The sequence below is a fragment of the Corvus cornix genome, chromosome 5 (assembly GCF_000738735.6).
Source record: "Corvus cornix cornix isolate S_Up_H32 chromosome 5, ASM73873v5, whole genome shotgun sequence".
Lineage (NCBI taxonomy): Eukaryota > Metazoa > Chordata > Aves > Passeriformes > Corvidae > Corvus > Corvus cornix.
The window spans coordinates 40706875-40721677 of record NC_046335.1 but is presented as its reverse complement, the minus strand read 5'-3'; the positions used below and the strand labels follow the sequence as shown (position 1 = coordinate 40721677).

At 48.7% G+C, this 14803-nt stretch overlaps 1 protein-coding gene across 6 annotated transcripts in view; it reads left to right on the top strand.

The window, feature by feature from the left end:
- PRDM11 (PR/SET domain 11) overlaps positions 1-10840 on the top strand; it is a 49429-nt gene extending 38589 nt beyond the window's left edge. For 4 of the 6 annotated variants that reach the window (XM_039551933.1, XM_039551932.1, XM_039551934.1 and 1 more), the window contains 2 exons: positions 91-741; positions 1580-10840. In XM_039551933.1, coding sequence (XP_039407867.1) covers positions 91-741; positions 1580-3744 — 2816 coding nt within the window. In that variant the 3' untranslated portion in view covers positions 3745-10840. Of the gene's footprint in view, positions 1-90; positions 1544-1579 lie in introns of those variants that run through there. The other 2 variants (XM_039551935.1, XM_039551937.1) reach the window with 2 other exon arrangements.
- Positions 10841-14803: the final 3963 nt, after the last annotated feature.

Sequence of the window (14803 nt, the reverse complement as noted above, 5' to 3'; positions counted from 1 at the left end):
TGCCTTTTTGTTCTTTTTTGTTTGAGTTTTAGATTGAGGGATGTTGCTCAGTTCCCAGTGATAATCCCCACCCCTCATTTTCCATTCTAGGAGACAAAATGTTACAGAATGAAAAGTCAGAAAAGAATGTAGAAAATCAAGAGGATGCAAGGGCAGCACTCCAGTTCACCACCTTAAAGCAGGGGAAGAGCCCCTACAAGCGCAGCTGTGACGAGGGGGAATCCCACCCCCAAACAAAGAAAAAAAAGATTGACCTCATCTTCAAAGATGTCCTGGAGGCTTCTTTGGAGTCTGCCAAGTTTGAAGAGAACCAGTTAGCAACAAGTACACCACTTTCCCTCAGAAGAGCATCTAAATACCAAGCTGAAGACATCTTTGAGCAGTGTGGCAGTGCCATGCAGCACGGCTCCCTGAGCCTCAGCAGAAACCAGAGCGAGAGGGATTGGAAGGTCCCTCACAGTTCCTCTTTCATCTCAGCCAAGGAGATGAGCATCCTTGAAGACGAGGAAGAAGAGCCCCTGTCACTTAAAGCAGACAGCCCAACCGAGCTGTCACTGGCCTCTGCACAAGGCAACTCCCATGAAATCCCCACCACGTCCTTCTGCCCCAACTGTATCCGGCTGAAGAAGAAAATCCGGGAGCTGCAGGCTGAGTTAGACATGCTGAGATCTGGGAAGTTACCCGAGCCACCCATGTTACCACCCCAGGTACCCGAGCTCCAAGAGTTCTCAGACCCCACAGGTAAGCCTTGCCGAGTTAGAGCATTCTCCAAACCCTGCCTAAGGAGAGTAATGAGATGCCTGTGTGCTGTGTACCCATATAAAGCATTTTGCCCTGAGTATTCAGGTGAACCTGTGGTTCCATGGAAGGTTCTTCGTGAGGTTTTTTGACTGGGTGGGCCAGGAGCTGATGCTGTGGGTACAGTGGAAAACACTGTCTGGGAAAGACTCTGTATGACAATTTGCTCTATTTGTTGCCATTGTAATTAATAATGCACTGCCAATAAAAAAGACATTCCATTGCAGACAGTTTGTTTGCTGTATTTTTGATGCATTCTCTTTCAGCGGAAGCCCCTCCACAATGCCTCGCATGCTACCAAGAAAGTGTGAATGACTCTGTGGTAACGCTGAAATGTGCTCTCTTTGTGTATGAAATTATGTCCTGCTGTGTCCCTTGTTGGAGATCTCTCTCTGTTTCCTTCACTGCCTTAACACAACCACGTGTCCCTTTCTGAAGATACATTTCATTTCCTCCAGGAACATGCTCTTAAGCAGCCAGGAGCCTTCAGTAAAAGGAATATTTGGGTCACACAGTGTACTGTTCAAGTGGCCAGGATGTAATGTCCTTTCTTTCTGTTCAGTGTGGCATGTTGGAGACAAAGATTTTATGCAGAAATATTGATTTCTTTTCCTTTCAAAGTCGTGATTCAAATTCTATCCATAATGTCTTGTGGGCAGGAGAGGAGAGGTTGTGGTCAGCTCTTTGGGCAATGCTCTACTGTCACCAGTAGGATGATTCTCTAGCTCAGCAACTTCGTAAATACCATATTTTTTTCCTTTTTTCTGTTTTTTTGATACAGCTTCAGAAAGCATCATCTCAGTTCCCACCATCATGGAGGACGATGACCAAGAGGTGGATTCTGCTGATGAATCAGTTTCCAATGACATGATTGCTGCTACAGATGAGCCTTCCAAGATGTCTTCTGCGACGGGCCGGAGGATACGGCGGTTCAAGCAAGAGTGGCTTAAAAAGTTTTGGTTTCTGCGGTACTCCCCAACATTGAATGAGATGTGGTGCCACGTCTGTAGGCAGTACACAGTGCAATCCTCACGGACTTCAGCCTTCATCATTGGCTCTAAGCAGTTCAAGATACACACGATAAAGCTTCACAGCCAGAGCAACCTCCACAAGAAGTGCCTGCAGCTTTACAAGCTCAGGATGCACCCAGAGAAGACAGAAGAGATGTGCCGAAATATGACCCTGCTCTTCAATACAGCCTACCACCTGGCCCTGGAGGGCAGGCCCTACTATGACTTTCGGCCTCTGGCAGAACTGCTGAGGAAGTGTGAGCTCAAGGTGGTGGATCAGTACATGAATGAAGGAGACTGCCAGATCTTAATTCACCATATAGCCCGGGCTCTCCGAGAGGACCTGGTTGAACGCATCCGTCAGTCTCCCTTCCTCAGCATCATTCTGGATGGGCAGAGTGATGACTTGCTTGCAGATACGGTTGCAGTCTATGTGCAGTACACGAGCAGCGATGGGCCTCCAGCAACTGAATTCCTGTCTCTTCAGGAACTGGGCTTTTCTACAACAGACAGTTACCTCCAAGCATTAGATCGGGCTTTTTCCAGCCTGGGAATACGATTGCAGGATGAGAAGCCAACTATTGGCTTGGGAGTTGATGGTGCTAACATTACCGCCAGCCTGAGAGCCAACTTGTTCATGACAATCAGAAAGACGTTGCCCTGGCTTCTCTGCCTTCCCTTTATGGTGCACAGGCCCCACTTGGAAATTTTGGATGCCATCAGTGGGAAGGAACTACCATGTCTGGAGGAGCTTGAAAACAATTTGAAGCAACTACTCAGTTTCTATCGTTATTCTCCCCGCCTCATGTGCGAGTTAAGGGTCACTGCTGCCACTCTGTGTGAGGAGACTGAGTTCCTGGGGGACATTCGAGCAGTGAAGTGGATCATTGGGGAGCAGAATGTGCTCAACGCTCTCATCAAGGATTACCTTGAGGTTGTGGCCCATCTCAAAGATGTCAGTGGCCAGACCCAAAGGGCAGATGCTTCTGCCATTGCCTTGGCCCTCCTGCAGTTCCTGATGGACTACCAGTCGATTAAACTCATCTACTTCCTGCTGGATGTGATTGCTGTGCTTTCACGCCTTGCCTATGTCTTCCAAGGGGAGTACCTTCTTGTGTCGCAGGTGGACGATAAGATAGAGGAGGCCATCCAGGAGATCAGCCGGCTAGCAGACTCCCCTGGGGAGTACTTGCAGGAATTTGAGGAAAACTTTCGTGAAAGCTTTAATGGCATTGCTGTGAAAAATCTACGGGTGGCTGAAGCCAAATTCCAGTCGATCAGAGAAAAGATCTGCCAGAAGACCCAGGTGATCCTAGCCCAAAGGTTCGATTCCCGCAGCCGGACATTTGTGAAGGCCTGTCAGGTATTTGACCTTGCAGCTTGGCCCAGAAGCACTGATGAGCTCATGAGCTATGGGAAGGAGGATATGGTACAAATATTTGAACACCTGGAGACAGTTCCATCATTTTCCAGAGAGGTTTGCAGAGAGGGGATGGACACCCGAGGGAGTCTGCTGATGGAGTGGCGAGAACTCAAGGTGGATTATTATACCAAAAATGGTTTTAAAGACTTGCTCAGTCACATTTGTAAATACAAACAGAGATTTCCCCTCCTAAATAAAATAGTTCAGATCCTCAAAGTCCTTCCCACCTCTTCGGCCTGCTGTGAGAAGGGGCGCACCGCCCTGCAGAGAGTGCGCAAGAACAACCGCTCTCGGCTCACGCTGGAGCAACTCAGTGACCTGTTGACGATTGCTGTTAACGGGCCACCCATTGCCAACTTTGATTGCAAAAGGGCACTCGATAGCTGGTTTGAGGAGAAGTCAGGCAATAGTTACGCGCTCTCAGCTGAAATGCTGAGCAGGATGTCATCTCTTGACCAGAAGCCAATGTTGCAGAGCATGGACCACGGCTCTGAGTTTTACCCTGATATTTAGGAAGGAATGCCTCAGATCAGATAATTTTTTTAAACTATACTCTAAACTTTGATATATTATATAAAAAATATATATTATCTATATTAAGGAAAAACCCACACTGAAAATTTAAAAGTTAAGACGATGTGCGTCTGATAGAAGCTAAGCAGAATTTTAAAGATTGAGACAACGTTTAGACATTAACTGGTGTCTCCAACCATGGCAGCTGCAATGTAGGTGGCAACATTTCATTCTTTAGAAGCATGTGCTGGGGCCATACTCTACATGTTCAAACCCAACAACCTATAAGCTAGACAACGGGTCTTTTGTCAGCCTCATCCTCCCTGCAGTTTCCTTTGTATGTGTGTTGTCGTTTGCTGGGTTGTTTTTTGTTTTGTTTTGTTTTGGGGTTGCTTGTTTGTTTGTTTGTTTGTTTTCCCCTCAGTTTCAATCTCTGCCTCTCTTTCCATTGTTCAGCCCAGTTATTGAGCCATTTGAGCTTTTTGTTGGCAACCATCAGATTTCTGATTTCCAACAGAGCATCCTGCATGTTTATATGTTGCCCCCAGCTCCACCCAGTTCTCTTCAGCTGAGTGGAAGCTTTCTTCACTCAAGAGATTACTGACAGGAGAGAAGGGCTGGGGGCATGATTTTGGGTTTTTATTCTGATTTAGAAACAAATGCCTCCACTAAACTGTGATACTGCTATCTCAGTTCTCCGTACCTTTGGGCTGTAGAGTAATACTTGGCTTTCAGCTCCTTTTATGATAACCATAGTACCGGTCTATCATACGTATGTTATAACATGATGTCATGTGCAGACTATAAAATAGCAAAATAGAGAAGGCAGGGGGAAATTTTTGCATTTATATTTTTATATTGTATGAGATAAATATATATATATATATACAACTATTCATTCAAAACCAGGGCTGCTGTGGAAGCTAGACAGCCAATGAGTCAAGAGCCACCTCTGGGCGGAGATTCAAAGGCTTAAAAAATTATATTCTAATTTACATTATTTATACTATGTCTTTATAATCCTAGATTGTTGTGGGGTTTTTGTTTTGTTTTGTTTTGTTTTGTTTTGTTTTGTTTGGAATGACTGAAAGAAAAACCTGCTGCAGTTTGGTGGCAGGAGCTATCAATGCAAGATTATCTTGGATTATATTCATGTGTGATGTCCTACAAAGGTTCACTTATTCTCTTGTGACCAAGGTAACATGTTCCACAGCACAGCAGACTGATGACAGCAGGAAGAAGGGATGTTCTGCTTCTTCCTGCGACATATTTCTTCCTTTCTTGAAGGAATGCAGAGTCCAGCTGAAATGTGAATGGGGGACTTGCACCTTCCATCACAAAGAGATTGTTTTGTGGGCTTGGGGCTCTTCTTTGTTTTATTCTTTTAAAGTAAACAAGCTCCAGGCATCCACACAATATCACTTCAGGTTAGAAAAGAGAAAAAAACTCACAAAAAAAACCCCAACTAACCAACCAAAAAAAACACCACACAAACAAAAAAGGTGCAAAAACTCCACAGATGCTAGTGCCTTGCCCTGCTGATGTGGCATGGACAGCACCAACCTGACCAGACCATCGTGGGAGTGAGATGTGTTGGCCAAAAGGTGTCCAAGCCAACATGTTCTCACTTCCCAGAGGGATGAGCTTTGTGCCAAGCTGTGTTGTTTGGAAACATGATGGTGGTATCAGCAACACTGAACCTTTCCTTTCTCCTGTTACCCCCCTGCCCTTGGTCTTGGTGCTAAGATATCTCTAGAACCGTTGCTGCTAGTTGATAGCTTTTCATTTATATAAAAATATATATATATATATATATATAATATTATTTTATTTTTTAAACTTTTTTGTTTGTTTTCAATGGAGATGTAGCATGTTTGGAACCGATCTCTCTCTGAGTCACTTTCACTGCCAGGGTTCACGCACTGTCTTCCCCAGGAAAACACACACTTCTACCTAGGTCTCACTCACCTCCTGCTAACCCCTTTGCCTTCAGCAGAACTTCACAGCCAGCACTGGCAGAGGTGTGCAGCCAAGCCACTACGGACTGATTCAGCTTTCACACCCCACAGGAACAGCTAGACTGGTGTTGGTCAGGGTTTTGGAAGTGTTTTCCTCTGTCCCTGTGGGACTGAGGAGGGACTGAGCCCACCCAAAGCACGAGGGGTGGCCTGTCCTCGTGTCCTGACACGCCCCTTTGCTGTAAAACGGGGCCCTTCAGTCAGACGGTCCGAGCAGAGCAGAGCGGACCCTGTGAATTTAGCAGTGAGGGCTGGTCAGCACCCTCTGTAGCACTTACCCCTTGCCTTACCTCTGACAGCACTGCAGCCTGAGGCTGGCTCAGGCAGGAGAGGGCACCTGCGCCAGGGCCACCCACCTGCTGCCAAACTGCCGCCAGGGGTGCAGGCGCTGGGTGCTCTTCCTCATGGTCCTCATGGGAATGTCACAAGTTAGGTCAGGGCATCACACAGTTGCAACACAGGGCATTGATACGACACACCTAGAAAGCATTCATGTTTTCTTGTATTTCCTTAGAAACGATGTGATCAAATTGATGCATTCATCTAGAGGAGTAAAAATTAAACTGGAAACCCTCTGCCAGCTGTGCAGACTTGGGTGGTTGTTTGCCTGACCATGAAGTAGGGACCTCTATACACAAGGTGCTCGTAGCTCTCCAGGCCTGGTGCATTGGCTTTGCTCAGGGTGCTGCCACAAAGCTCATGGAGCTACTGCTGCCAGGGAGGTGGCAGGCTTCCTCCCTTTTTAAAACTTGAGGAGATGTAAAAAGATAAAAAAGAGAAAAATTGCTGCTCCATTAGTTTCTGACTGAAGATGGGCAAGGTGAACATAGATCATAGAATCCATAGAAATCCATAGCTCTTCGTGGGTGGAGGGGAAAAATCACCTGCCTTTCTGTTTGCAGTAGCAAAAGCTCCTTGGCACGGAGGCCCATGAAAGTGCCTGGCCCACATGGAGGGAAGGAACATTTGGGGACAGTCTCCAGACACCTTTGGAGAGAGGAATGCTCCCCCAGGGATTGTGCTGAGCAGCCCGAGAGGCCTGTTTACAACTCCTGATCCAAGCCTCCTAGCTTTTGCCACTGGGGAGGAAATGGCAAGGTAAGAGCTGCCAGAGGCCTGTTCAGAAATTATTTTTCCAATTTGTCACTCCTTCCCTTTGGTTCTTGCAAATCCTGCTCTCATCAGTGACACCTTTCACTGGCAGCTCTTATTTCTAATAGCATAGTGAAATGTGCAGCATGCGGTGGTTTTTCTCTGGCAGCCAGCTGACGCAGGCAGAGCACTTGTTTCTTTAGCAAGTTACTTGGTTTGCAAACGGTGATTCCCTGCCACTGGATGTTGTGGATATCCGTGATGGGAAAGCTCAGAGACCCCTTACATTGGTGATGGAGGTAGACAAGAGCTTGGCAGAGGAGCTAGCCCGGCCCAGCCCATCCCAGCTCCTCCAACACAATTCCCTGTTACCCGCACATCAGAAAATAAACCTGGCCTTTGTCCTAAGGTAATGCAGGTGCTTTGCAAGCTTTCCCTCCAGCTTTACCTGCCTATCTCAGATCTGTAGCTCTTACTTTCATGGATAGTCTGTGGAAACACGACTACCAGCATAGACAAGATAGGGAGGAGGGAGGAATACCAATGCAAAGCACCCCTGGCTTCCCAGGGCTCCCCAACCTTTCCCGGAAGCAGGTGCATTTCTGTTTGCCTGGGCCCAGCCTGGTGGCAGTGAGGCCAGGAGGCAACACCAGGCTTGGGGAGGGCTCAGCGGGGTGCTGAGGGAGGCCTCTGTGGCTCCAAGATTGCCATGTGTTTGGTTTAATCAATGCCTTTCCTGCTGTGCCGAGAGAGTGAGAGGAGTTGTTTTGAACGTGTTGCTCACAGCACCTTAAACTGGTTAGGCTGCAAAGACAGAGGGTTCCGTTTCTCTCAAATGAGCTCTTTATTGTCTCCTTCCCCTGCATCTTAGCTATGGCATCTGACTGTGAATAATGCACACTTCTCCAGACCCTCGGGTTTGTATTTCTAGCCCATGGGATTTTTGGTTGCCAATTTCCCTTCCCCACTTTTTGCTCAGGCTCCTTGCCTCTTTTACCCTGCTGTGAAGCAGAAATCTGTGAAGCACATTTAGACATGTCCTTCTGCAGGGCTCACCGGTGTCCGCAGGGGTCCGGCCCCTCCGGCCACGAGACCGACCTCAGCAGGGATAATCCTCACAAGAGACCAAAGCTCTTCCCATACCAGCAAAAGCACATAGAAGTTATGGGGGCTGTGAGGGGACACGGTGGGCAGGGTCCTCATGTGTTGTCTGCCTTGGGACTTGAGCCAGTTGCAGTGATGTCCCCCGTGCTGATCAAGCTTTTGCTGGTATGACTGTTCAGACATGATTCAGGCTCGGTCCATCTCTTTCTCACAGCACAAACTCAACCAGATGGCCCGTGGGGTCTTTGGAGTCCCCCTCCTTTCTTATCTCATGAGGATTGCTGTTTGTTTGACCAGTGCCCAGACAGCTGGCTTGCAAATAAGCAGCAACAGCCTCTGCTTTCACAGATTCCCCTCTCAGCCCTGTCAAAAGAGGTCTTAAAAGCAGAGAAATGGTACGTTAATCCCCCAGCCATTGTATCCAATGCAGTAATGCCTATGCAATTCCTGTCTCCCTTGGAGACACGTATGATGTGTGTGCATGTAAGCTAGTGTATGTATACAGTACATACGCATATGGTCTATATATTGTATATACGCACATCCCAGTACATATACACACAGTAAAAAAGATTAAAATCACATGCTTATATATCTATAAATGAAATCCTATATATTTATATATTTCTATGTTTTCAATAGATATAAAGATACAATATAGAGATAGACTCAACCACCCTTGTGTAAGGCTGGCCCTGTGTTCTAGCACAAGGCACGTAACACTGAAAACTTTGGACTTTGGGATGGTTTTAGCCATACACTGAGGCCTGCATTTACATGTGTAGCACTCTATGGAGAGGGGCTTGGCTGTGTTTAGGGCAAGGGTTTCGTTGTTGGTATGTTAACCAAGTGATAAATAAGGTTTATTTAATAGGGGAATGTCTTGGCAAGGGAAAATGCTTGAGTGTCCTTCTCCCAAGAAAGCCTCTTGCTGAGGTCCTGTGTGTTCGCACTTGGACGGATACATATCCCACCCTCATATGCACTTTTGTCTCTCTGCATGGATGCGGTTGGCAACTGCGGGCACTGGCACCATGGAGATGTGGCTTTTTGCTGTTCTGCCTGGCGTTCCTCGGCAGTCGCCGACACACTGCCAGGGAGACCCTGTGCTGGCCGGCACTCGCGGCACCAGCGAGAGCATGGGTGCACTTGCGGGCATCGGTCAGCGACACAGCCGTGGCACTGCAGTAAAGGCAGCAGGAGAGCCAGGGCGGTACTGAGTGCAGGAAGGGTTACAGCCATGCAGTTGGAGACAGCAGGGATGGTGTATGGAGCTGGAACAGTAGAAACGAGAAGGAACCGTGAAGTCGGAGTGATAAGGATGAGAGCATGCAATCCCCATTGGGAAGGCGCATTCTGCTCTGTTGGGTCAGGCTGGCCGCTGTTCTGCTGCAGGAGCCACTCCGCTCCCTCAGGTCTCACAGCCGCTCCTCAGCCCATGAGCAGCCTGCCTGGCCAGGGGCCCAGGGAGGCTTTCTGGAGGAAAGGAAATTATGTGATTGTATGGAAGACATGGTCAGTGTCGGATGTGTGCCTTTGGGCCTCAGCATACAGCATTCAGACCTTGCCAGGCTGAAGCATCAAAGGGTGCAGCCCTCTTACCCTGCCCATGCAAAGAGACACCTGTTTTCCCATGCCCAGCATTTCTGTGCTGGGATGGGGGTGGATCTGGGCAGTGCATCAGCCCTCCCTGAATATCTGCTGATGCCTGTGGGATGGACAGCTGTCTCATCCCTCCATCCCTCCCTTCGCACAGCCATTCGTAGGACACTGGCCCTGCTGCATCCTGAAGCCTTTGGCTGACACCTGAGAGGACCTGAGAGGTGCCTCTGGCCAGTCTGGCAGCAGGTGGTCAGTCAGCGAGCTGCTTCCCCACAAGGGTTGGAGGGAAAGCGTGGAGGTTTGCCTTTGCAGCTCTGCGCCAGGCCTGGCAACCGCTGCACTCCTTGCCGTTTGTTTTATTTGTTGGCTTCGGTCGGGAGGAGGGTGAGTTGTAATTCCAACATCCGAATGGCTCGTTACACTGGTATTGCACGAGCAGACGCTGTGCAAGCTGCCCCCAAGCCCTGTCACACACCTCAGTGCCCTCTCCCAGGCCTCTCTCCTCCACACAACTGGTAATCCACCTCAGCCGCCCCTGCCCGGCGGCGGCTCCCCGCTCTGCCGCAGCCCCTCAGCCGCGCAGCGCCGGCGGGGAGCTCTCGGCACCTGTTCCTCACAAACCTCAGAGACAGTTTTCTCACTCCCAGCCCCTCCTTCCGATGCCACTGACACTCGCATGCGCCCAGCCCGCGGCCTCACCTCCCACCCACCCTGCTGGTGGTGCTGCCGCCCGGCGAGGGGCTCCCATGCACTGCACCTCATGTCGAATAAGCTCGCTGGGCTACACGGGGGAACCATGTCTCATATGCTGTAATGTCCCATATGCTACAGGAGGGCTACGGAGTTTTCTGCCAGTCATGGCATCCTCATAAACTCACCCGACAGTTAGCAAAAAGGCATTTCTACTTCCAGAAAACGAGGTTTTGTCTCAAACCTCTCCGTGTCCACATCCAAGCACAGCCCTACTGAACTGTTTCAAGTGATCTCTCACCCACCCACCCACCCACTCACTCACCACACACACTTATGAAATGAGAGAAAAATATCTAGACGTCTATTACTACATATGTATTAATATGTTAATATCACTCTTTTGGAGACATTAAAATGTTATTACTTTACAGACTATGCTTTATAGTACCTGTGTGAAAGGACCTAGGACACTGGATACGAATAGAGCTATGTTGATATATCATAGTATGTACACGAGAACTTTCCTTTTGTCATATTATCCTTGTAATGTAAAATGATTGTTAATAAAAAAAAACCATTTAAATTTATCAAGTTGGGTTGCTAATTCTTTAAATTGTTCTTGGAGGTTAATGTCATTTTCCCAGACCAAGGGCATCTAAGCTGATGCACTCCCGTTTCCCCCAGCCCAGGACTGTAAGGAGCAGATCCAATGCTGATTAATCCAGAAGGATCAGTTGCAGCCCCCTGAGATGCTGGTAGTTCTCCCTCCTGAGTGACTGGCTTCCTGATGTGCTGAGTGTCACTGCAGCCCCTCGACGTCCGCCCCTTGGTGAGCAAGTCCAGCATGTCCTGTGATGGAGCTGCATCCTTTCCCCATGGGCTGGGTTATCCCGGTGCTGTGCCAAGGCTGCAGCAGGCACTCCAGGAGCTGCCACCTCCCAGCAGCCCAGGGCTGCTCTGGGTCAGCGCTGGCGCAGCTGCGTCAGCACATGCTATTTTTGGGTAGGGATGCAGAGTGGGTGCCCTTGAGGCTCTGTGCTCCCTTTCTAGTCAGGTAGAGTGCTGTTATCATTGGCTTTGGTGTGGTGGGCTGGGCTTGTAATGTGCATTGACAAAACTTCACATATGTGTCTGGTTTTGTTTGAAGGATGGAGAGACTTTTCTTGAGCTCTAAATGCTCTAAATCCAGGCGTAGCTGGGCTTCTTCTGTCCTTAAAAGAGAGGGCTGACTTAACTTTGGATTCTTCTTCTTTGACACTGGGCTTGCAGTTGGTTAACTAAAGGTGCAACTTTTAAAACAGTTCAGCGTAATAAGAGTAATTTTGTACATGGACGGTGTTATATCTGCTAAATCATTGTGGGCAAGAGAGCCAACCTCTGAAACAAGTACATGTGTCCATGGATTAGCCCTGGGCTGTGGGTTGTGTTTGCTGACCAAACAGCTGAAAACATTGCCTCTGTGGGCTGAGTCTGGCTGCTGCTGGGGATACACCTCACAGCAAAGGCACCACAGGGACTACGGATCATCCTTCCTTCACTGCGGCTCAGGTTTGCATGGCAGTGCAAGCATGGACAACCTTGCAAAGATTTAGTCCATCCCTGGGTGGCAGCTATAGCTAGAGAGAAACATAGGCAGAAAACAAAGCCCTTCCAGCACAAACAGTTGCTCCCTCAGCTGTAAGTGTGTCCATGTGGCAGTGGAGGGAAGCAGAAAACGCAGGAGCAAGCTGTGCAGCTGACGGTGTGGATCCTGGGTGTGGCACTGCATACTGTGAGTGTTGATACTGATAGTATTGCTGAGCTTCAGTGTGGAGGGATGGAAGCATCAACAGGACTGGCTCTTTAATCAGGTCTGTAGGAATCCCAGTTTTCCAATTGGTCCTGGGAATGGATACCAGTGGATAAGCAAGTGTTAGATGCAGTGGGTGAGCAGTTTACCCCTCTAGCAATGGTTTAATGCCATGGGAACTTACGGTATGAAAAGGGGTTTGCTCCCTATTGGGGCTGCACAGTTATGTGGGTGCTCATAATCTTGGGCTTTAACCTGGTGCCCAGCTGTGTTGCTCTGGAGGCTGTTCAGGTTGCAGGCTGCCAGTGCCGCACCACTTGCCAGTCCTTGCAAACGAAGGGAAATTTGGGTGGAAATTCTGGCTTTGAGTGAGGTCTGGGCTTAGAAGGGCTCTGGGCCCAGGGGAAGTGTGCATGTAGACCCATCAAATCCCCACAGGTGAAGGACTGCAGAAATTTTGGTTTCAGAGTGAATGCCTCCAAATTTTAATGGGGAGTAGCCACAGGGGTAGAAGTGAATGGCAGTTTCTAGGCTGAGAAGTGCAAATAGCCCCAAATTAGTCATCCAATAGGTCCAATAGGAAAGGGTGTTTTACTGACTTCCTCGAAGTCCACTTCATCAAGCAGTCCATATATTGCACACAGTTTGTCATTTTCTGGCAGCTTTCTCTGTAGAGATTTAAAATTGCTTATTTTTGAGCAGTAAGCAAGCCCAGAAAATCCTGGTGGTTGTCAGGGCTTAGCTTCAGTTGGGTTTCCTGGGCACCTGTCAGTCAGCAGTGAAAACCTCATCTCTGGGGTTTTTGCCTTTGCTGGTCAATTGACAGCATGAAAGCGGGACAATGCTTCACTTTCAGCAGCTCAGCCATGTGTAAAGAGTCAGAGCTGCTTGTGAAATGCATCGCTGCATTGTAATTCATTTCCTCCAGGCAGTTTTGTGCTGTGGACTCTTGTTAGTCACCCTTGGCGCTGATCAGCCTCCTTGCTGGTAACTTCAAGCCAAGGACTTAAAAGCAAGATCCCTTCAAGTAAATTGCATGATCCGAGCTTTTGTCAGGAAGGAAAGCTTGCACAAATTCATCTGATCTAGGGCTAAAGGTGCCCTTCATTTTTAGGACCACTGATTCTCATGTCAGTATGAGTGAAAAGGAAATTGAAAAATTCCTCTGCGATGGTTGTCATAGCATTAGAGCCTGACACACACTTCCCCAGCTCTGCTGGTGTCCTGGATATGCTCCATGGAGATGGCTGTTGTTAGCAGCTGGCACTAGAAACTTCATTTAGCAAAAAATCTGAGCATGTTTCTTCCTGGAAGCAGGAGGTGTGGAGCCTATGATGCCAAGAGCTTGCAGGCATAACCAGAGGGGGTTTGCAGCGCTTCCTGGGGCCTGTCTTCCCTATCTGACTCTCCTGAGGTGGAAGGAAAAGCACAGGCAGCTGAGCACATGGGTGGGTCTAAACAGGTGCCCCCCAAGATGTTTAAATCAGAGGGCAGAGGCAGGTGCCTGTGCAGTGCCAGGTGCAGCTCTGCGGTGGCACAGAGCGGTGGGCACAGGGGACCAGAGGCTGTTTCTGGCAGAGCTGTTGCCATACGCCACACGAGTGGAGCCACAGCTCATTTACACAGGGCTCTAAAAATATCTGCAGGATAATCAAAGGCTCCCACAGCACAGCATACGTGCTAGCTAGACTTTTTGACTCTCTGAAATCTCCTGCTTGAAGTTGTTTTGATCAAGGAGACAAACAAGCGTGCTGTCTGCATGGCTGCCAGACACCCTGTTTCTGGGGACACTCCTGGTACCTCTGGAGGCACGCAGGGGTGGGAGAGCCTCGCAGAGGGGCCAGGTGTAGGGTGTGGAGCCATGTGCAACAGAGGGTGAGGGGTTGCAGAGCTGCACTCCAGGGCACCACTGCACTTTGGTGTTCAGGAGAGCTGTCTGGAGAACTGGGTAGTGTGTTGGTTTTAGGTGTGACCTGTTTTCTCAGGGGCACCTTGGAGCCCTGTCCTCGCTGGCTTTATTCCACATTCAGTGATCAGGTTCAGGGAAGTGGAGGAACCGGCTGCAGACCTTCAGAATTAGCACTGGCAGTGGCTGTGACATAGCTGCTGGATTAGGTGCTCCTCTCTCTTGGCAGGCAGAGGATTACAGGACAGTCCCAGTTTAATTTTTAAATACCGTAGGGGGAAAAAACTTCTAATAAATCTGAAGTGACAATGAACATCAGGGTTAAGAGAAGAATGGTTCTGTGGCAGCTATTGCTGCTTTTCAATATGCTGAGCTGGGAATTTCTGGGTAACCCTGCGTGAATCCCCCAGGCAGGAAGGATTGTCCCTGGCAGATGCACCACCCATGTTCAACTCACTGTGCAGCAAAAATACAGCTTTTTCCTTCATCTCTACAGCAAATGCTTCAGTGTCATCAGCTTCGCTGTGCAGCTGACAGGCACCCCTCTTTTCGAAGTCAGCAACAGCCTGGGGCTCTGCAGACTGGCTTTGTTTTTTCTCCTTGTGCTTTAACACTGACTGTGATGGGTGGGAGAGTGCCCCCAAACTGTCAGCGAGGTAAATACTTCCCGCTCCTGCTCCAAAACTCTGTTTTCTTCTACTTTCATCTGCAGGTTTTGATCTGTGTGTCTTGTTAGGAACCAGCTAATTCTGGTGATGGTATTGGGTCAGCCAAGTATGTTTTCCTCCTTGCAAATGCATGGTTTACAGAGTATCATCAACACCAACTTGAAAGTACTGAGATTGGCAAAAAACA